At 38.2% G+C, this 24,116-nt stretch overlaps 1 protein-coding gene across 2 annotated transcripts in view; it reads left to right on the top strand.

Annotated features, from left to right (window-relative positions):
* Positions 1-24,116, top strand: part of pds5b (PDS5 cohesin associated factor B) — a 229,822-nt gene that overhangs the window by 19,026 nt on the left and 186,680 nt on the right. The window contains exons 1-4 of one of the 2 annotated variants that reach the window (XM_048598140.1): positions 2,375-2,402; positions 4,519-4,583; positions 17,177-17,322; positions 22,474-22,625. In XM_048598140.1, the coding sequence (XP_048454097.1) occupies positions 22,495-22,625 (131 nt within the window). In that variant the 5' untranslated portion in view covers positions 2,375-2,402; positions 4,519-4,583; positions 17,177-17,322; positions 22,474-22,494. Of the gene's footprint in view, positions 1-2,307; positions 2,403-4,518; positions 4,584-17,176; positions 17,323-22,473; positions 22,626-24,116 lie in introns of those variants that run through there. The other variant, XM_048598139.1, reaches the window with a different exon arrangement.

The following is a 24,116-nucleotide window of genomic DNA, read 5'->3' as shown; positions in this document are numbered from 1 at the left end:
TATTGATTACAGCATGATGCAATGTTACATTCTACCTGAGTGCCAGTGAACTAGTTAGATGCTCTTACCATTTTGTTTTTATATTTCTACAGGTATATAAAAATAAAGAGTAACTGAAGTAAACCTGGGTCCCTGAGGAGATGAGATTTGGGAAATTTTAATGATTAGAAACAAGGAAATAGCAGAAACTCTGGAGAATTTTTTTTGTTTCTGGCATCAGACGAGTAAAGTTGGAGATAAAGAAAGTAAACAAACAACAGTAGAAAGGCAAAAGGGAGGATGTTAATCATGAGCAGAAGTATTAGGAGAACTAATGGGACTAAAAGCTGACCAGTCCCCTGGACTTGATGGCTCACAACCTTGGGTCTTAAAATAAGTGCTGTACGCTGGATTAGTTGTAGTCTTGGAAAAATATTACACTTCCATTCAAAAAAGAAGCAAGATGGAAAGCCGGAAATTATATAAACCCATTTGCCTCCTATCCATGATTGGGGAAAATGCTTGAATTCCTTGAGGTAGCAGCGTGGCATTTAGAAAATCATTTTACAATCGGGCAAAGTTAACATGGTTTTGTGAAAGGGAGGTTATGTTTAAGAATGTAACAAGTAGAGTGGATAAAAGATACCGGTGTATTTGGATTCATACCACATTTTTAGTAAGGTGCCACATGAAAGTAAGAGCTCATGGAATTGTGGTGATGCGAGCATGGATAGCGAATTGGCTCGTTAACAGGAAGCAAAATAAGAATAAATGGGGCTATAACTTGGTGGTGTGCCTGTAGGATCAGTGGTTGGATCTCAGCTAGTTATTAATTGATGTTGATGACTTGGATACAATGTGAAGAAAAATAGGAAAGTAAGTTGTGAGGAGGATACAAAAAGTCTCTAAATAGATAGAGATAACAAGGTGTGGAGCTGGAGGAATGCAGCATCCGAGGAGCAGGAAATTTCTGAAGAAGGGTCATGACCTGAACGTCAACATTCCTGCTCCTCTGATACTGCCTGACCTGCTGTGTTCCTCCAGCTCCTCACTGTGTTGTCTCTGACTCCAGCATCAGCAATTCTTGTTATCTCTACAAATAGATATAGACAGGTTAAGTAAGGAGCAAAATATTAGATGGAGTATCAAAATATGCATTGTTGCACCTTGTCAAGAAGAATAGAGAACAGAAAATTATTTAAATGGAGAGAGAGATGGCAGAGTACTTAGAGGGATGTGGATGACCTTGTTTCTGAATCCAGGAAAAAATAGCATGTATGATCAGGAGATACTTGGGAGGACAAGTGATATGCTATCCTTTATTGCAAGAGAATGAAATCTAAGCGTAGGTAACTCGAGTTGGAACTGAATAGGACATTGAGACTGCATCTGGATTGCTGTGTACAGTTTTGAAATCCTTTATTTTAAGACTAGTTCTACTTGTTTTGGAGGAAATCCTGTGGAGATTTCACTTGACTGGTAGGACTTGTCTTAGGAGGGAAGGCTGGACACATAAACATATTTGGAGCTTTGAAGAATGAGGGATAAGAGAATAATGGGGAGGAATCTTCTGAATATTAGAGTTTGAATTAGTCACTTTAAGATCCGCAAAGATGTGGAGTGTTGTGGGGAACAGGTGGTTAAATAGAGTTAATGTTAAGCCTGCTATGATGTTCTGAATGGTAGAGTAGACTTGATAGGCAAAATGTTCTAATCCTGCTTCTGTTTTTTTATTTTGTGGTTCTCAGACAGGTTGCTAGTTTCAGTGACTTGGCATTTTTTTCCCCTAAAATGAGGATAACAAAAGTTTTGATGGAATTTATTCCATATGGTTTTGGAGAAATTTGTGACAAATTTTGGGTGAATATGGAAGCCATTCCCACACAGACTAAATGAATGAATGTGGGTTTAATAAGGGATTAACTAGTAGTGGGTTAAATAACTCCCACGTTGCATTCTGTATTTAGCCAGTGTCTTCGGTCAAATTTGTAAAATCACTTTTAAGTACCAAGTGAAAATGCAGATTTTATTAAGTATTTGATTAATGAGCTAAATTGTTTGTTAAATGGATATTCAAATGAATGCCTGTAGTGAATGGAATTCAGGGTAGATGCCTTATTTGGTCAATGACAAAGTTACAGTCTGCTGTTGGATGCCCCACTAAAACATCACCACTTTATTTTTGGATCTCTTGAGGATTGTGTGTGTGTGTGTGTGTGTGTGTGTGTGTGTGTGTGTGTGTGTATAGAGATGCTCACAAAGTAGATTTGCCAAACAGTAAATTCAGTTTCTGTACTCCCCATTATTACTGCAATTCTTCCTTTGTAGATTCAATGACATCCATGTTCCTATTCGTCTTGAATGTGTAAAATTTGCGAGTCACTGCCTTGTGAACCACCCAGATTTAGCAAAAGATCTCACTGGTAAGTATCTAGTTGACTTTTCTCATTTATAAATAACTGACTGCTTTCTTAAGTAAATAACAAATCCACCTTTTCTTGTTTTGATTTTTCTCATGCCATCATAGTAACATGTACTGAATTGATCCTGGTGATCATGCAAAAAACTTAACAATGAATTTAAAAACTTGGAGCAAAAGAATTTAACAGTGACTACTTGAACTTAATGTGATTAATTGCATAATTAGTGAAAGGGCATACACTGTAAAGATTGGTAAAGCAATGAAATGAGTTTGTTTAACTGATACTATCAAGATTAAAGAAAAAAAAATCTAGAAATTGTGATATTATCCTTTGACATAAAATCAAGCTCCAGGCAGATTGCTAAGGCAATCCTAAAATAGATCTTGAGCTGAAGAAAGAAATATTGTGTTTGCTAAATGGATTCAAAGATAAATTTTCAGAGGACAGTATGGCAGTTTGTTATACCAGAACCTTCCAGAACATGGGAGCTAGGTGGCTGAAGGGTGGAACCCTAAAGTAAGCCTGAAGAACATTTCTGTGGTGATTACATGCTGTAAGAGGTTATGGAGATAGGTCAGTCATAAAGAAAGATAAGCACAAAAATGAGCATTTTAATTTTGGTCCATGCGAATTGGAAACAGTTGCAAGTTGGCATGAATGTGAGTGAATTGGACTTGCTATCCATGGACTACTGGACACAAATTTTGAATTAATTGAAATTTATGAAGAACAAGGATAGGAAGTTGTTCACGAAATTGTATTTTAGTAGTAAGGAACTGAGAACAAAATGGGCAGCATTAAGTTTGTCAGTGAGATCGAAGTAAGCAGCCTGTTCAGTGGAAATAATGTAGGATCAGTAGCTCATGGGTCAAGTCTGGTTTAGGTATGAGATGTTGATTGCAGAGAAGCATGGAGGTGATGATGAAGCTATCACGTTTGTGATGGGTCTCTACCATGGCTGTTGTCTTCTCGAGTGTAATTGGACAGAATTACTCCATGCCTGATAGGTAACCTGGCAACATTGTCAGTGTAGGAACAGAGTTGGGTTGTATGGCTGCGCTAGGTGGTCCAGTTGCATATGGAAGCTGACCTGATGTCTGACATTATGTTGAAGCCTATCAAATGCATTGAGAGGGTTTAAGATTCCTCTTTTGGAGGTTTTAGGTGATGTGACGGATGGGAATCATGCCTATTGCTGGTGGCAGTTTAATTATAATTGGTTAGAGTTTACAAATAGGAACATGCAAAGGCAGCACATTGAGCTGCGGCAAGGAGGCAAAAGTTGAAAGCATGAGGTGGTTGGTTACGTGGTAAGCTGTGGAGTTAAACAGAACACAGAGAATCGTACGCCACTGTCAGAATGTCACTTGTGACGTGCGTTGATTGCTACGTTAGTGCTTTAGCAGTGTTGGAATGCTGATTTGGAGAAATTGTAACATGAAATTTCTGGTGGGTATAACTTTGGGAGACAATAAATAGGTACTAGGTTATGTCCTCCTCAGAGAACCCCATTGAAATGATGATCATTTTAACAACCGGTTGAATTGAAAATTTATTTATAAAGATTACAGTTATATATTTAGATTTCAGTCTGTCTAATGTTGACTTCCCAAACTTCAAAAGGACTATTCCTTCCAAAGATTTGAGTTGAGCAAAGTGCACGATTTGTGATGTTGGTTATGAAGGAGGTGGGGGAAAGATAATCCATGACCACCTTGCGAGCAAGATGCAAGTGTGTTGGTCTGTGACAGAAAGGCTAGAGTTTACAAAATCAAAGTAAATTTGGAGGATAATAGGTTTTAAAAATTCTCTCAGTCCCAAACACATGGAACAAAATATGTATCAAGTAGTCAATACGGTGGCTTCAGCTCCAAAAAAAAATAGTAAATACAAGCTCATTCAAAATTGCATTGTATCGATAAATATGGACAAAGATATGAAACATCTCTACAGAACTTTAAGATTCCTTTGCAAAGTTTCTTTGAAATTAAAATGAAGGTTTTCATGTGTTGATTGTGGAATATGAATAAATATTCTGGAATTCAATTTGGGATCGGGGAGAAAATCTACAGAGCTTTCCCAAAGGAAATTAAGACCAGGCCATTTGCTTCCACAGACCACAAAATCTAGTCCATTGTGAATTCGAGCAATCTATTCAGAAGATATTTTTTATTTCACAAGGTATGATTATTTCTAGTCACTATTAATTTTGAGGTTTTAGTAATTGGAGATGAATACAATAAATGAACATTTGGATGCTCCTTGCATCACAAAGAAGCTGGGAACCATTTATGTGTCTCAATACTTATTCTCATTACGAAACTCCAAAACTTGCCTCCCTCTGTTTTTGGCAAAACCAACGTAGGTGATAAGGTTAAAAGATATTTTGTACTTCTAGGCTTGAAATAGTAATTTGACTTCACAGTGGTATGCTGCTTTAAGTTAGTGATTTAGCAAACAAGGTACCAAATAGAGTTCAAAAGATCTGATGTTCATTAACTTGAAAGCACAAATGTTTCTGTAATTTTTAGTTTCAACGTCATGTTTTTATAGTGAAACGCAGGCTTCTCAGACGTGATGAAGAACCTGGGTGCTTTGCTTTTCAAGTTATAATTCATCAAAATTAAAGACCTTGCTACATCTCTCTTTCAGCATACTGATTTAAATTATGAACATTACAGAAATATTGAAAGTTTTAATATGAAATGGGTAACTAATTTCTGTCACGTTTGAACCAGTCAGGTGCAAAACGTACTTTGTGATGCTAATCACTATCGCACATAAGGAGATCTCCAAAACAACTGAAATAAATGAATTGTTACTTAAACTTGAAATGCTAAATGGCAAATGATATGAAAATGTCCAAAGAACAATTAAACTGTTCCTTTAATTGGGATATGAGCCACACTTTTTAAAGATGTAATCATTAACACACTGCAAGCAATGCCACAGATAATTAAACTTTTAAAGTAATTTTGTTCTCTGAATATGGGCAAGATTGGTAATGTTGCATTTCACGCCTATACCTGAGTGCCTAAGAAGTTGTTTTGTGGGCTGTTTATTTTGAAATGCTGTAGTACAAGCGGTGATGTTGCTCTCTTGATAGAATCTGAGGATATTGATCAAGTAATGATAAAAGCCCTCCAATTATGTCCAAGTTACAGTTATGATTTTGCTCGTTTTGAAGGAGCATGGAAGTAACGGTGTTCTGAAGGTATATTGCTCATCCGTTTTGTTGGTAATGTTACAAGGAAAAGCCACAGAGATTCTGAATTGTTGCAGTGCGTCCTGTAAATGGATGTATAGCACTTTTTTAGTTACACGTTTTGCTGATGGGGTGATTATTTTGAATGTAGATATGCTAATTAGGTTACTGTTGTATTCTGAATGGTGTTGTTTTGTGTTATTGGTGCTGCACTTGCCTGGCAAATGATGAATATTCCACCACACTCGTGATTTGTGATTTGAGGTGGATGGTCTTTTTACAAGGTAAGGAATCGAATCACATGTTGTAAATGCCAGCCTTTGCCCTGTACTTTAAGTCATGGTCTTGATTTCAGTTTGTCCAGTTGAACTATTAGTTAGTGGTGACCCTCAATGTTGGTGATATTGAAATGGGGAGAGATGGCACAGCAATTACTGATGGGCTGCTTGAGGATATGGCCTGAGAAGAAGAATACAAAATAGGCAGAATTGCATCTTGATAAAATGAACTATTCTGGGAAGCTATTGGGCATTCTCCATCTATACTAATTGATCGTAGCTGGGCTGTTGATTTGTCTCTGCTGTCTGTGTACATATGTTTCCAAGCTGTCCTTGGTTTTTCCCCAGTGCAGCTTATTAGTAATTTATTTTTCAGCTGTAATTGGTTGGCAATCATTATTTGGTGTAAAACGGAAAATCCCAAAATACTTTGCCGGTGGGACAGAAACCAAGTTCATGTTTCAGGTTTGGGACTTTTTTTTTTCTAAATCAGAACTGGTCAAGGACCTAAAACACTAATCAATAGGTCTAAAGAGACTGCCAGACCTGCTGAGTACTTCCAGAATTTTATCTACTGTTTTGCTCTTACCTTTATGGCAGAGTTTCATTCAACATATGTTACCATTTTCTTTTTATAAAGGATGCAATGACTGAGCACTTGGCAAAGAATGATAAAGTTGGATAGAGTCTATATGGATTTATGAAAGGAAGCCAACTTGTTGGCATTTTAAGGATGTTGCTTGCACACCAAGGAGAACAAACCATGTCATAGTCATACAGAGCAGAAACAGACCCTTTGGTCCAACCAGTCTGTGCTGACCATAATCCTGAACTAAATTAGTCCCACCTGCCTGTGTTTGGTGCATATCCTTCCAAATATTTCTTATTCATGTATTTATCTAAATGTCTTCATCATTGTGACTGTACCCGCTTCCACCATTTCCTCTGGATATTTATTCCACACAAGAACCACTTTTTTTTTAAAAGAATAGTTTCCTCTCCTGTACTTTTAAAATCTTTCTCCTCTCGCCTTTTTGTTTTCCTACAATAAAGGCCCCCCTAGTCTTAATCCCTGATGCAAGGGAAAAGACACCTCCTGAACCCTCTTGAGCTTAATAATGTTCTTCCTATAACATGGCGACCAGATCTGCAAACAGTACTCTAGAAGAGGCTTCACCAACGTCTTGTGACATCATATTGGAGGTTATACAACTCCTATACTCAATGATCTGAACAATGAAGGCAAGCATGCTGTGAATGCCTTAACAATTCTATCTGTATGTGATCCAGACTTCAAAGAATTATGTACTTGAACCCCTAGGTCTCTCTGTTCTACAGCATTACCCAAGGCCCTCCTTTTTAATTGTACAAGTCCAGCCCTTGTTTGTTTTAGCATAATGCAATACCTTGCATTTGTCCAAGTTAAACTCCATCTGCCACTCCTCAGCCTATTGACCCAAGGTCTCTTTGTAATCTTTGATAACCTCCTTCACTATCCACTTTACCACCAATTTTGGTGTCAACCGCAAACTTACTAACCATACCTTTTTTTTTTTATGTTCTCGTCTAAACTATTTTGTATAAATCACAAATAAAATTGGACCCAGCACCGATCCCTGTGGAACATTGCTGGTCACAGGTCTCCGTTTTGAAAAACAACCCTCCATCATCACTCTGTCTCCTGCCATTAAGCCAAGTTTGTACCCATTTGGCAAGCCTCCCCTGAATCCCATCTGGTCTAACTTTACTAATTATTCTACCATGTAGCACCTTGTCAAAGACTTCTCTAAAGCCTAAGTAAACAAGGTCTACCACTCTGACCTCATCAATCTTCTTGGATACTTCCTTTTTAAAAAAAAAAAACTCAATCAAGTTTGAGATACTATTTCTCTTGTACAAAACCTTGTGGACTATCCCTGATCAGTCGTTGCCTCTCCAAATGTATATAAATCCTGTCTTTCAGAATCACTTCCAACAATTTATCCACCACTGAAGTCAGATTCTTACGTCTTATGTTCCCAGGCTACTTCTCCCTGCATCCTTTGTTAAACAAAGGCACAGCATTAACCATTCTTCAGTCATCTAGCACATCAGCTGTAGTTATACATGATGCAACTGTTTCTGCAAGGGGCCTCACAATGGAACATCTTTTAAATGGTAAGAAGTTAGAAAGTGTTGATTAACCAAAGTGACCTGGGTGTCTTTGTTCCTGCATCACTAAAAGTTTGCATTCAGGAAGGCAAATGATATGCTGATTGTCATCACAAGGAGATTTGAGTACACGAGGAAATAATTTGCAGAAATTGTATAGAACCTTAGTGAGTCCGTATCTGGAGTACTGTGCAGTTTTATGCTCCTATATTTAAGGAAGGATATAATGTCGTAGAGGAAAGGCATTGAAGACTTATCACAAAGACATTTGGCCTGTGCCAACTTACAGCTGTGCCAACTTAGACATATGTGACTATTTCTATCTTTGTTTCTGGGATATAGTGTTACTGCTGCTGTCAACAACAAGTATCTTTTAAGTTCTGAAGAAATGTCTAATTGGAATCAAAACACTTAACTCTGTTACTCCCTCCTCAGATGCTGCCAGATCTGCTAAGTTTCTGTTTTTATTTTTGGTTAGCCTGGTATGTATCGTATCATATACTTGACTTTTATCAGTGTAATTAATTTTTCAGCCTTGCTAATGTAACCTGTTATCTTTTATTAACATGTAATAAGCTACTCTGTTATTCTTCTGAAGGTTTTAGTGTAATTCTTCACTTTTGCTACTAGTAAGTCCTGTAGATTTGTATCTTAGGAAGGATTGGATGTAGCATATCTACCCAACAATGCACAGAATCAACAGCTATCCAAAGAAAGAACAAAGAAAAATTTTACCAGCGTCATCCAAGAATTCAGCTTTTTAAAAGGAATAAGCATCCAACAGCTGAAATGTCTTTCAAAAGTCCAGATAGTGATGGAATAGGGCTCCTGAGCCAGGGCTTGTTAGCTGTAAGTTTTTCCTTTACCTTCCGTCCTGAGCTTGGACGGCATTGGCAGCAACGAGGAACCCCAACATGGACCTTGTGGTGGTGGCATTTGGCCCCAGCATGGACCTTGTAGTGGAAGCGGGCGAGCACCTACTTATTTTTCTGGGGTGAGCATAGAACCTGGCATCGGAATCAGTGGCTGTTACATTAGCAGAGACCATGTTGGTGAGAAGTCCAGCGGCAAAAGATGGCACCTTGAATTGACAACTTTGTTGGTTGGGTCTGATTATGAAATCTGAAGGAAAGCTTAAATCTTGGTTTAACAAACAAGCATTTGTTGTTTTTAAAAAAAAACTTAGTTATGACCTGCGGAATAATTCTTTTAAGGCCAGTATTGAAGAAATTCTTCAAATTGGGAGTATTGTTCAGTTTATCGGAGACAGGATTTTATTGAAAATAATTGTTTTGTAACAAATGTGTGTGGGTGTAAATCGAATGGGGAAGTAGCAGAAACAGCACGTATCATCCATATTTTTGAAATGGCAGAGAACCAGAGATGAAAATGATGTGAATACTCCATTTTGATTTTCAACCATAAAAACACTTTCACTTTCAAGTCGGTTTAAAAGGCTTTTCAAGTTTTTCAAAAAAAAATTGAGAGAAGCTTTAGAGTTTTAAAACCTTGCAATTTTTAAAGATTTTTATACAGGCTGTGTTCTAAAACCAGTGCCACCACTAGGTGAAGCAGTGCATGCAAATATACAGAATTGGAGAATTATAGTGCTACATCATTACCAAGTGACAGTCACAGCCATCTGAGCAGGGGTGTGTGTGAAGGAGAGAGAAGATGTTTAATTTTTGCTTCCAAGAGGATTCTTGTTGCTTTATCAGCAATTAAAACTTAATTATCATTTCAAACAATTCCTTTTAAGCTGGAAAATCTCATTCAAGTTTGGTTTAAAAATGGAATTGAAGCCACAAACAAACTTAGCTGAAGATACAGTGGAATTTGTTTGGTTTTTTAACCATGTTTACAGAATTTAAACTGAACAACTGGTTTTAAAGAACTTGAGAAAATATTTGCACTCCCAGGCACATGCAAGGGTACGGATACTTCAAACAGAATTAAATTGATCACTGTGGAAGAAATAATTCATGACATAGAGTTGCTTCAGGTCTACACTCCAACTCATAAGCAGAAGAAATTACAACCTGCTTTAATCTGTAGGGCGATTAGAGGACCATGTTATTTGCAGACAAAAAGTAAAAGAATATAATAGCTATTTCTGGCTTAATGGCAGTGGACAACTATTTTTACTTTAAGAACCAATCGTTATTGAAAGAATAAAATTCCATAGAAGGAGTTTCCAGGTGATCAGATTGACAATTTGAATGAACTTGATATATTGCCAAAAACTTGCGAATGTGGAGCATTAACAACCAGAACTAATTAGGAGAGAATTGTCGTTGGAATTTCTGATTTTAATCCTTCTAAGTCTCTTGCAGTTGAAGGAAGATCTCAACATGGGAAAGGGTAACCAGATAACTGAGTTTTTCAGTGGTTCCTCCTAAAAATCTGAGTAACAGAAGGGCAAATTTATTCCAGAAGACCATCGGATCCCATCAGCTTCACAAGGTACAAATACTCAACAACCACACAATAAACCAACGCACATTATTCAAGCCTTTTGATGGTGGGAGTCTCAAAGATGTGGAGCAAAGAAAGCAATGTCAAAAACTCAGAAGAATGGCACTCCAGCAAGGAAAGTGGGACCTTTTTTTGAAATTATGCGTGAAAGACTGAAACGGAAGCCATTCTGGTTATTTCTGCAAAGGTGCCAATAGTTGATATTAAAATTCATTCACAAGTTGTTTTTTGACTTCCATGTTATGTTTCCACCCTTGTTGCTATCATCATACAAGATTACTAGTTTCAAAAGAAAGCGGATTGTAGATGATGTGTAATTCTTTAGTGGTTCAATCAGCTTTGTTGGTATTAAACTGTTTCATTGCTAAAAGAAGAAAACAACCAATTTTAATGACCTGATTATTGTTCCCATCTACAGAAAGATTTTTTATGTTTCACTGTTGTCATCCATTTGCTGAAGCAGTCTTCCACAAAGTTTGTTTTTATTTGAATTTCATAGTTCAGTAGAATTCCAAATCTGCTCTTTCCCCTTCCTGACCAACTCCCTGGAGAATCACAGTCCTTAAATAATGCCCTTCAATATCCTCCCCAGCCCCAAAGAAATTTAATGTCTGCAAAAGTATTTGTTTGAAAATAAGTATGCTAGAAGCTTGTATTAGCAAATGCGTTTCTTTGAGAGCCCCAGTAACTTTTCTCTAGAGACATTCTTTTGTTAAAACCTCTGAAAATGGATGGCTTTATATTTACTCCTATTTAGTTTGGTTATTTTTCTTCCCAGCATTTACTTCAGACTTGGTCTTTTCTGTTTGACATGGTTTGTAGTGTGCACACAATTCACAACATATGAACTTGATGAGGGAACTGAATGTAACATTTCCAAGTTTGCAAATGACAAAGCTGGTTGGGAACGTGAATTGTGAGGAGAATACAGAGCTGCTTCAGTGTGATTTGGATAAGGGGAGTGTGTGGGCAAATGCATGGCAGATGAAGTGTTATGGGGATAAATGCGATGTTATCCACTTGTAGCAGAAGAACAGGATGGCAGATGACGATTAGTTTGGGAAAGGGTGAGATGCAGTGAGACATGATGTCTTTGTACACCAGTTGCTGAAAGTACATATGCAGGTGCAAGCAAGCAGTGAAGAAGGCAAATGATCTGCTGATTATTTAAGTACAGGAGCAGGGATGTGTTGCTGCAACTGTACAGGACCTTGGTGAGACCACTCCTGGAGTATTATATGTAGTTTTGTGGAAGGAGAAAGAATTAGGATTATGGAGGGCGAAAGTTGACTGGACTGATTCCTGGGATGGCAGGACTGACCTGTGGAGAGATAAGAACGTGGGGATGGAGGACAGAATCTCAGAAATCTGCAAAAGTCTGACTAGACTAGATAGAAACGCCATTGAGGCCAAAGCATTGAATGTTTTTAAGGTATTGTATGTAGTCCTTGGGGGCTAAAGAGAGCAAAGGGTTATGGCCAGAAAGTGGAAGAGGATACTGAGTTGGATTTTTAGCCTTGATCGTGGTGGGTAGCAGACCAGGCTTGCCTGCCACACACTTCTGTATTTCTGCCTTCTCCTGAAGGGATTGATTTTTATCTATCTAGCATTCTAGATCTAGCTCCCTTCTGTTTCTTCTGTCATGTAACATGACTACCCAAAATCCTGGATAAATACACAGTCCACTGCATCAATGAATCATGAGTTTGAGCAACTAGTACACTGTTCGCTATAAGACTGTGAGCTATCGGGATGTACTCTCTCCTTCCATCCAGCTGTTTGTGTTGAGCAATGGAGGAGAAAAGCTTGCTGGGAAATGTTGTATGGAATATTTGGCTTGAGTGGGTAATATGAACTCTGCATCACACCATCCAGTCTGATGTATGACTGCCTTTCTGAAAGGAAATATTATATGTCTGTCTGTTGATGTTAACAGTAAAAAGAAAACTAATTGATTTTAGCATAGCTTGGAATCATGTCTTTTATTAGTGTGATATAACTAACTAGTCTTAAATTATGTAATTTGTCTTTCTTGGTACATGATAAACTTCGTGTTACTGAAGTATGAGTCTTCTGCCAAGCACTTGCTAGCAGTTTTTATCTTTTACTGTTTCATTTTTTTATATGTGGCTTACTCGCATTACCAGAAGGATTGGTGGATGTGTATCTACCTAAAAAAAAAAAAATAATCTTGGCTGTGCCAGGTGCAGGTATCTCTTCCAATAAACTCACTAGAATGAGGGAAAAAAATCAGAAGCTGGGTTTATATTCCCTAGAATTTAAGTGTAAGAAGTGACCTGTTGACACTTCAAAAATTCTTAATGTGTGACGGTGGTTGTGGATAAGATGTTCCTTCAGTCACTGAGTCAGAATAAGGGGTTGGTGGTGGGCCAGTTAAGACTAAGATTAGGAATTTATTCTCTGAAGATGAAGAATTGTTGGAATTTTATGCCCTTGAGGAAACTGGAAACTCAGTCACTTTGAGTTGGTATAAGATTGAAGTTGATAGATTTTTGGGGGTTCATAACATCAAGGGGCTGTAGAGATAGTGTGAAGAAGTAGTAGATGATCATCCATGCTCTAATGGAATGGTGATGCATACTGAATAGCCTGATCTTGCTCTGATGTTCCAATGCCTAATGCATAATGATTGACATATGTTTCTCGTACAGTTGGTACCTTGGCAGTTTCGTGTGTGAAGAGCTTGGGCATTGTCTGATACCATTGATCGACTTCCCAATTAGCCAGGTTCTGGATTTTAATAGGCAAAGATTAAAATCTACAGGATTGATTAAAATTGATATTTAAATATTAGTTATTTAATATAAATTGTGACTGAAAACCACATATATTGATAATGGATGAAATGTGTGAACTTTTGAAATGCATGGGCTATTCTAATCTCAGTTTATGAATCAGCTGACTCAAGGTCAAGCTTGTTTAAAATACTGATACTTGTGTTTTTTGTCTTGCAGTGAAATAAACACTTATCTTTCCTATTTATTTCAATTTTTGTAGTAGGCAATTTGTATTTAATGTGCTAGTGGGAAGTTTGTATTACTCAATCTGATGTCAGCTGAGCACTATTAATTTGCCAAAAGTATCTGCTGAGTTCATTGGCACTTTAAACATACCAGGATATTGAATATTCCTTCATTTTAGAACAAGAAAGCTCTCATTTGAATGTTCTCTTTGTTTAATAGATTGGTATCCATATGCTGAACTAAGTTGCCTTAGACTTGCAAGGTCTTATTGTAATATATAGTGTAGCACAAACACCATCTCTTCTCTTTTTTTTTGCACCCTTCCCTTGCTCAGAAGTCAACCTCACTTCTTTAAATTTTGATTTAAGGAACCCAGGAACCCTGTTCTTAAATGTTTTTAATCAGCCTGTTCAAGCATATTCTGCATATTTGAATTCAGACCTCCTGGCTCAGAGGTATGGAAATACCACTCTCTGCCACAACAGCCGTAAAACAAAATTCAATATTCGCTATCTGTCGGAGTGGGATTTTATTTTAATTTTTTAAGAAAACAAATTCTAATCTGCCTCTTCACAGATGTTAGTGTACATTTCAGGAGCAGGTGGGACTTGAATCCAACTAATCCCACTTAGCCACAAGGGCCTTTTTAGAAGAACCCAGCTTTTTAAAAAATGATGATTATTCACCACAGGAACGTTTTATTTCATAACAGATTGTTGTTCATCTCACAACTTTCACACGTGTTACAATATTGACATTGTGAGATACAGACCTAGACAATTTTCTCTTTACTTATTTCAGAATGAATTTGTTTTTATTAAGAATAAGTCAAGGAAATCACAAGTATCAATTCCAAGGTTTTCTGTTAGTTTAGTAGCTTCATCCTCCTGATTCTTTGTGTCATAAACTAGTACATTCCTTCAATTAATTACTTGATATGTACACAGACTGGCAGCTGGTCAGTTACTTGATTCCATGATGTACTGCATATACTTGGACATCACAATCATGATATTTGAAAAACTGCATCCATAGTACTATTGTAGTTCTAAATGCTAGACCAGTGCACACCCAATAGGATTTGTCATCCGCTTTCCTTGCAGTGAAAGCATAACAAGTCAGTACTTGAGTGACCGGGGCTGACCTTGAGAGTGTGAGAAGCTGCCACATGACTGCACTGGAGGGGCTGCAGAGGAGATTCACCGTGATGTTGCCTAGGATGGAATTGGTTAGCTGTAAAGAGGCTGGATAAGCTGGAGTTGGAGCAGAGAAAGCTGAGGGAGGATCTGATTTTTGAGGGGTATGGAGAGGGTGGATAGAAAGTGGTTCCCTAGGTTGAAGGATCTGTAGCAAGGGGACATAACCCTTTTTGCCTTTCATCTCAAAATTTAAGAGGGGATTTCAGGAAAGACCTTTCACCTAGAGGGTGGTGAGAAACTGGAAATGGCATACGTGGAAGGGTAGTTGAGGTGGGAAACCTCAAACTTTAAAAAAGTACGTGGTTGAGCACTTGAAATTTCATTACTTTGGCCCACAGCCTTCAATGTTCTGGAAAGTGGGACAGGAGTAGATTTTGGTGGTACGAAGGGCCTCGTGCACTGTGTGATTCTGAGAACTCAACTTTTTAAAATATATTTTTAATCATAAGCAGATGGGAAATATTGAAGTTCAGTGAAGATCGCATGCTGTTCTGATTTGAGTCTTTAAATGGACCTGTATTTCTAACACTGATGGTTGAATGCTGTATTATCATTTTGAAGAGCTATGTTGTCAGTAAATAGTAAGTGGACCAAGTCATTGAAATCTTGCAGCAAAAAAAATTATTGTCTTGAACTGGTACCTTCTGTGCCATAAGGACACTAAGGCTAATGGTGAATTGAAACAACATTCACAACACTTTAGAGAAACTAATGCAGACATTTCCTACCCTTTTGAGTAAAGATTTTGATTTGAATGGCCTGGCACTAAGTTTAAAACTATTCAATCATGTTCTGAGCTTCCCAAACGGAGGAAGTAGTTTCTCTTCATTTGTACTAATTACACAAAATTGCATCAGCTTTAATGGCTGCTACTTAATGTAGTTGTCCCAATAAATGGGAGAAAAGAAGTACAGCTTATTAGAGTAAAAATATTGACATGCACACTAATTTTCTTCTTTATATTTTAGAGCATCTAATGGAACAAAATGAGGCATTATCAATTTGCAGAAATGAATAGTTCAAGAATAAGTATTAGTAATGTTGGTGAATATTAGTGATGGTGAACTGTTAAGTATATAAAAAAAGTACTATTTTAAATTTAATTGGGCAGGAAATTCTCTTTTCAGAAGCCCACTTCAATGCTTTTTCCTTCCATCACCAGTAACCAGCAATTGAGAATTCTTTAGTCCAGAGAGCAGATACCTATCTAACTCTTTCTAAGATGTGTTGATAGAAAAGTGTATCTACGGAGAGTTCATCCATTGAGAAAAAGAGCGGTGTTACAATAAAATGCTTCATGAAGCTCTATTATAAAAGCTGATAGTAGAATTGAACTTGAACCGTACTGTAGATCAATATGAAGCTTAACTATTGTTTTATCCTTTTCAGATGTTATCCCTAAAATAATTATTTTCATCTCACTTCTTTTCACCTCCCCTGTTCACTCTTCGCTTTTTTAAAATATAATTCCCTCCGCAAACCTTTCCTCCTCGAATCACTCCTGAAAACTTTGACCAAATATTTGGTCAATCTGCCTTAATACCTTCTTTAGTGGCTGTGTTAAATTTTATTTGATATACAAAATGCTTCAAGAGAAATTTATATTCCTGCAGTATGTAAGTGTAAGCTATTTTGGTAACTATACATGTATCATCTGAAGTCTTTGGACTGGTCTTTTAATGCATTTGTCTACCTGGCTCTGAAAATTGATAAAGGAATCCATAGAGATAACATTCATAAACTTGTCATTTTAAAAACAAATCTATAAAAGAAGCTCCTACTTGTGGCTTGTATGTTTTTTGATCCTTCTCCCCCTCCTTGAACAGGTTTAGGATGCGAGCATGAGCTTGTGTGACAGCTATATTTTGGCATACTATTTTTTTACCCCCCCGCCCCCCAAACAACAGAATTAAGCCAACAAATAATTATAACTTTTTAAATAACATTAAATCTATTTCCAGAGAGCAAGGTTAATTGTCTGTTACAGACTGGATTTAGAAAAAAAGAATGCCTTAAAAGTTTGATGTTACAGTCCCAGAATTTGGCTTCTGCATGTTGTAAAGGAGGAAATAGTTAGGTGTGATTTTGAAGTTTGTCTTTTATTCCAGGTGTTTGCACAAATCTATAAATATCATTATATTTATAAACTTTCTAATTTGTTCTTCATTGCCAAATATTGTGCCATCACTGTATATTACTACTGAAGACTTGATTGCTTCCTTTATTGTTTTACAGCAATTGATTTTGGACATCTGTCAATATTAATGACAGCAGTCATGAATTTTCACAGGAATCTCTCTGAAATATGAAGTGTTCCAGTTCTAGTTTGGCGATATATTAATGATAGCAACGTTTCTTGAACTATGAAGAATGTAGTGAGATTCCGGAATAGAGAGCCTTCATTAGAAAATGAATGTGGTATTTTAACAAATTCTTGTGTGGGTGTGGATTAAGCTGTAAAATTTGATTTGATCTTTTACAGAATTTCTGAAAGTTCGATCACATGATCCAGAAGAAGCAATAAGACATGATGTCATTGTATCCATTGTAACTGCTGCTAGAAAAGATCTCTCACTTGTTAATGACCACCTGCTAAATTTCGTAAGAGAAAGAACATTAGACAAACGGGTGAGAATATTTCAGTTTTTCTTTTTTGTTTCTTCCCATTTCCTGTGAAATGTTTTCACTTGACTTTTATCTTTGGTGTTTTGTACTGTTCCCCAGAAGTTTCAAGAGCAACATGGAATGGCAGTCTTTTCTTTGCTCCCTGTTTCTCCTTTTTCATTTTGATATCTATTGGGTTTCATTTATTGTGTTACTGTTAAGTTCAGGGTATCACTAAAAATGGTGACTGAGAAATATAGGATCACTCATCATTGCTACAGCAGAATTTGTGCTTCACTGTATTAAGTTGATACATGCAGTTGAGTTATTGGTACCACTTTTTCTTTCCCCAATTGATGTTAATATTGGATAAATCCAATCCCAGAACCAAAACTGTCTACTTAGGTCCTAACTTAGTTTCATTTTAACTGTAAAGGTCAATTACTGAACATATTGACAGTATTGAAACTGTCAGTGTACTTTTATCATGCAGAAAAAAATGTTGATAAAACAAGGCAAAACAACTTGGACTAGACAAAGAAAATTGACACAACGAAATGTGGTTCAGAGACCCAGGACAGCCTAGGGTCAAATACATAAATCCCACCGTGGCAGATGATGGATTTTTAAAAATTCTAGAATTGAAATGGTCATGAAACCATTTCTGCCAAACACGTCTGACTTCCTAACATCCAAGGAAGAAAATCTGCCATCCTTTCCTAGTTGGCTGATGTTTGACTCCAGACCCACCGCAATGTGGTCAGCTCTTTTTTTTGGCTGTCTGAAACAGCAAGCCACTGGGTTGTATCAAACTGCAAAAAAGGGTTTCGGAGAAAATGAACAAAACTGAATGGACCAACTGGCTTCAACCAGAACTGACAACAACACTCAGCCATGTGGACCCTGCCAAGTCCACCCAACATTTTGGGGCTAGTACGAAAATGTAGTAAGGCCACCCAGCACAGTGGAGGTATCAGCTAAATAAAGATAGGTGTGGTCGTCACTTGGACTGCCCCTCCCACTTGTATTGTCATGGACAGATGCACTTGAAGCAGGCAGCTTGGTGAGAATTAGGTAAAGTGTGTTTTTCTCTTGTTGGCACCCTTACCTCTAGTCACAGGACCCATTTTAGGAGCTACGATCTTTAGGGCTTGACCAGCTCAGACAGTATCAGTGCTACCAAGCCACTTTGGGTGGCTAATGTTGAAGTCCCTCACCCAGAGTACATTCTACTTTCTTGCCACCCTCAACACTTCTGCCAAGTGATGCCAACATGGAGGACCACTAACACACGGGACATGATCTTTATGAGGAGGTTTCCATGCCTATGTTTGATCTCTTTATGCTATGAGACTTCATGAGATCTGGAGTCAATGTTGAAAACTCCCAGGGCAACACCTTCCTGACTATATACACTGCCATCATTTCTGGTGGGTCTATCCTGCTGGAAGGAGATGGAGTTGCCAGGATTGTAGTCAAGAATTGCACCTTTTCAGTCAAGATCAGGCTGCTCTTTTTCTGGACTGGGAGTTTTTAACGTTGACTCCAGACCTCATGGCATCAGGTCAAACGCAAGTGCAGAAAATTCCTTGAATTATCATGTCCTGTGTGTTAGTGTCCATCCATGTTGAACTAACTTAGCGCAAGTGCTGAGGATGGCAAGAGAGTGGGATGTACTCTGGGTGAGGCGGTCACCAAAAATGCCTCAGTAGCACTGCTACTGCCTGAGCTGTTCGAGTCCTAAAGGACATAGCTCCTAAACTGGGCCTACGATGGGTGGTGAAGGTGCCAACAAGAGAAAAACATACTTGACTTAATTTTCACCAAGCTGCCTGCTTCAAGTACATCTGTCCATGATAGTTCTTGTGGAGACTGCATCTATCTCCACTTAGCTGATACCTCCACTGTGAATGGCCTTACCACTGTTAAATGAGATATTTTGAACAAATCTAGCACCTCCAGGCTGGGCATCAAGGAGGTGCTGTTTGTCTTGAGCAGACTAATTGTATTCCAATCCAACCTGCAACAGCTTGTCTGGCATATCCTCTGCTCTATCATTACCATCAGGCCAGGGGATCAACCCTGGCTCAATGAATTTTGGAGGGCATGCCAGGATCAGCAGCAGGTATATCTAAAATGAGGTGTAAACATGGTGAAGTTGCAACTAAATATGTGCCAATCAACATTTAAAGTAAATGATACCAGGGTTAAGGGTCCCATAGTCAACAGATCGTTTACAGCTCCATCAATCCTTCTGAAAAGGTTGTGAATGGTGGTGGACAAGTAAACAATCCTTTGGAGAAGGAAACAAATATTTTCAATGACATGGGAGCCTGTATGTCAGTGTGAATAAGAAGATTGAAGTATATACAAGATTCAGCCAGAAGTGCCAAGTAGATTACATCTCTCTGCCTTTTTCCAAAGATCCCCAGTGTCAAAGCTGCCTATCTTTAGCCAATTTCAGTTTGGTTCATGTGATGTTGTGAAATGATTAGAAGCACAGGATGCTGCAAAGGCTATGGTCCATGACAATGTTTTTGGTAATAATACTGAATATGTGCGCCAGAATTTGTGTCCCTAGCTAAGCTGTTGGAGTACAGCTACAATTCTGGTATTTGCTGGGCACTATGGTAAATAGTCCCAATTATGTCCTGTAACACAAAGCAGGACACATCCCACCTGGCTGATTACTGCCTCGTCACCCTACACTTGATCAAGCCACAGCTACTTAGCAACAACTTCCTCACTGACATTTGAAATCTGCCAGGGCCACACAACTCATGACTTCGTTCAAATATGGACAAAAGAGCTGAATTCTAAAAAGGAGCCAAGAATGACTGCCCTTGACATCAAACCTGCCTTTCACCATGGTCTCAAAAGAGCCCTTGAAAATCCCGAGTCCAGAGGAATTGGTAAAGGGGTGAAAGCTCTCCACTGGATGGAATTGTACTTGACACAAAGGAATGCGTATGGGTGTGTGGGTATGTGGTTGTTGGAGATTTCGGGCTAACTCTGCAGGTCGTTCTTAATTTTGTTGTCCTAGGTCGACCACCTTGCTTTCAGCATAAGGTCTAACTAGGAATGCGCAGTCATCACTGCACAATGTTCAGTTCCATTTGCTGCAACTCCAGATAATGAAGCATTCCATGTACAAAATATCTAAATTTGGGTTGACGAGTGGGAAGTAACACTTCTGCCACACAAATGCCAGACAAAGACCATCTCCAAAAAGAAAATTTAATTACCTCCTATTGATATCTAATGGCATTACTGTCACTGAATCCCTACTGTCAGCATCCTGGGGTTATCACTGATTTTAAAAACTGAACTGAACTAGCTTTCTAAATACTACAGCTACAAGAACAAGTCAGAGGCTAGGAATGCTGCAGCAATTAATTCCCCTCCTGACTCCCCTGAGCCTATCCAGTATCTCAAGGCACAAGTCAGGAACCTGGATGAGTGTGGCTCCAACAACACTCAAAAGCTTGACACCATCCAGGATAAAGCAGCTCGCTTAATTGGCACTGGATTGACAAAAATTGTCTCCCTCCCCCACCAAAACTTGGTAGCAGCAGTGTGTATGATCTGCACAATTCATTGTCTAAAAGAATCCTTAGACAACACCTTCCAAACCTAAAGCCTTTACCATCTAGAAAGACAAGGTTGGCAGGTTCATGGGAACATCCACCAGCAGCAAATTTCTCTCCAAACCACTTGCCATTCTAGTTTGGAAATATATTGCCATTTCTTCAGTTTTGCTGGCTGAATATCCAGAATCTCCCTCCCTGACTGTACCGTGGAACTACTTAAAACCAATTGACTGCAGTGGTTCAAGATAGTTCACCACCACTTTCTCAAGCAACTAGGGATGGACAGTAATGCACTCTCAGCCAGTGAAGCCCATATCCCATGAAGGAATTTTTAGGAAAAAAACTTGCCTAACATCAGAAAAGGTTCAAATTTATATTATACCTTTTTTATTGCAGCAAACATGCAAAACTCAATGAAGAGTTTTCAGGAAGGCTATTTGCTCAGACTACAGTTGGTACAGCTGCCACTGGTTTCGCTTTTAGATGAATTTTTACACAATCACCAGAAGCTTTTTCCCATCAGCTAATATGTCTCCTTTAGGACACTGAAAACAAACTGCAAACTAAAGGTATTGTGATTCTACATTTGGAGCAAGTGAATTCCTTAAACCAACAGTCCAGCAATCCTTCGCTCTGTGGCGCAGTCCTTCGCTCTGTGGCATACACCTTGACTTTCTCTGGATTTTTCAAGCAGCTGGACAGTTTGGTTTTTCTCTAGCTATTTGTTTTTAATGCACTGAACCATTCATGTTTTTGATTTAAAATTTCATTAAAGTACATGTGAACAAAACTGATCTCCAGACTTCTCTGTAGCTACCAACAAGAACAACAAAAAATTAAAATGAGCCATGTCTTCTCCCTTAAAGTTGTACATTCATTTCAACAGGATGATGAAACAATTAAGAGGGTAGATGAAGATGGAACCACAGTTCTCCATAATGTACACATTGGATTACTTCCAGCAGCCCTGAAAAGCGGGGGAACTGACATGCTTGAGCTATGTCACCGACTTGATTTGTCTTTCCTGCTATGCGATACTTCTAGATAAATAAGAACTGATAACTTTTGTTTTAAACACCCATAATCCCAAATTCAGCTGAGCTCTGGACTTGCTTTAGAATCCAAGTCTCTTGAGTAAATGTCTACTCTTGCAGGTTTTTCTGTAATACTTTCTGTATTTTGTAGCCCAGCCAAAATTTACATAAATATTCAACACAGCAAAATAACAGTATATTCTGCTTGAGTATTACTTTTGTGCAACTATTAATAGGTTTTAATAGCTGCTTTAGGCAGCATGACCATAAAGCTGCTGCTTGTACTCTGGATTAAAATGCTGTGGCTGTACTCTGAAACATATTTACATCATTCTTTCTAGCTTGTTGCTGTGGGTTACCAATTGCTGAATTTTGTAATGAGAGTTGATTGTTCTGTATTGCTTAAAGTGTTAACATGAATCCATTCTTCTCCCCCTTGAAGTACAGTAAGCTTGTTTCTGTACTTATTTGCATTTTTATATTTTTTTTCTGCATGTTTACGCACAGCCAATGGTTTCTTTATACTGTTATCCTATTTTTTTCCTCCCTAGTGGAGAGTGAGAAGAGAAGCAATGATGGGGCTGGCACAGATCTATAAGAAGTACTGTTTACAAGCGGAGGCAGGAAAGGAAGCTGCCAAAGAGATTTCATGGATTAAAGACAAGCTACTGCATATATACTATCAAAACAGCATTGATGACAAGTACGTGAACGTTTTGGGGGATAAATGCAAGGGATACTGTTACAGCATTTATCAACTCTTTTTCAGAAATGAGCAGAATGGCCGTATCTCTTCTCACAAGAGATCATGAAGCAAAGCGTCCTCACTTTGGATGTGGGGTAGAAGAAAAAAATCATTCTCTGACATTGTATAGCTATTAATGATACTAGAACACTGAGTGTCATCCTGTTTACCCAATAAGTAATCCAACAATTTAAAGGAACTGTGCATTCGTCTTTTTTCAAATTGTTCCAGACATCATTGCGCTAGGTTTGAGAACTCCTTGTGGTGCATTGGTAGTGTCCCTACTTCTGAGCCAGGAGACATGGGTTCATGCCTCATGTTCTGCACAAGTATGTTTCATTAAAATGTCTGAACAGTTTGATTTTAAAAATTATCTTGCTGCTGACTCGACTGTCATTAGTCCTCCTTATTACCAGACACCCCACCCCACCACCACCGTCTCCTAAGCCAAGTTGCCCTGGCACCTTCAAGTTGTCTGACATTTGATTTCCTGCTTAGTTGATTTCTAACTATTCAAGTCATCCTTTTCCCCATGTTAGCTGAATTTGTGATATTCTCGTCAAATACCAACCCCTTCTGTTAAAACCTATATCATCCCTTCAAGTCCCCTTGACTTCTTTATCTTTGCAAATTATAACTCCACTCTGGATTTTATAGCTCTGACTTTCTTCCTATGTTGTCAGTTTTCAACTTTGCTTGTATGTTATTGTTGAAGCTCTGGATCTGTTCAGCCCCTTTTGGACTGCCTTAGTATTGTTAGATTTGCTTGTACGCTATATGGGGAGGGGGAAAAAAAAAGCTGTTGCTTTATTTTCATTGCAAATGCTTTTCTCCCCCACTAACTTCAGTATCTAATTGACAACAGTTGAGCAAATAAGGGAACAATAAGATCTGTGCACGTATGTCACTTTTTAAAAAAAAACAGTATACAAACCTGAAAAGACAAATAGAAAGCTGCTTATTGATTGTTGGCCTGTTTATCAAGGGGGCTGGAATACCAAGTTATACTTACGTAGAATAGAGTTGTGGTTGATCTCAGTCTTGATGACTGTTCACTTATCAGCACTACATCTCAAAAAGGACTGATCTTGGAAAAAGTACAGAATGCAGATTCACCAGAATGGTAGAGGGACTCTGAAACTGGCTGCTTATAGAGTATTAGACCCAGAAACAGACCCTTCAATCCAGTTCATCTGCTGAGCAGACGTCCCAGTCTGATCTAGTCCCATTTGCAGCATTAGGCCCATATCTCTTTAAAGCCTTCCTAATCATATATACCTACCCAGATGCCTTTTTAAATGTTGTTTGAAAACTCTACCGCTCGCTGTAGTAGCTTGTTCCATATGTGCTCCGACGTCGTCTGTGTGAAAAAATTACACTTGCACTTCTTCAGGTCTTTTTTTTTTTTTTTTTTTTTGAAGTCTTTCCCTTCCCCTTATAAACTTGCCC

Source organism: Rhincodon typus, chromosome 6 (assembly GCF_021869965.1).
Source record: "Rhincodon typus isolate 14 chromosome 6, sRhiTyp1.1, whole genome shotgun sequence".
NCBI lineage: Eukaryota > Metazoa > Chordata > Chondrichthyes > Orectolobiformes > Rhincodontidae > Rhincodon > Rhincodon typus.
This window is presented reverse-complemented; position numbering and strand designations above follow the sequence as displayed.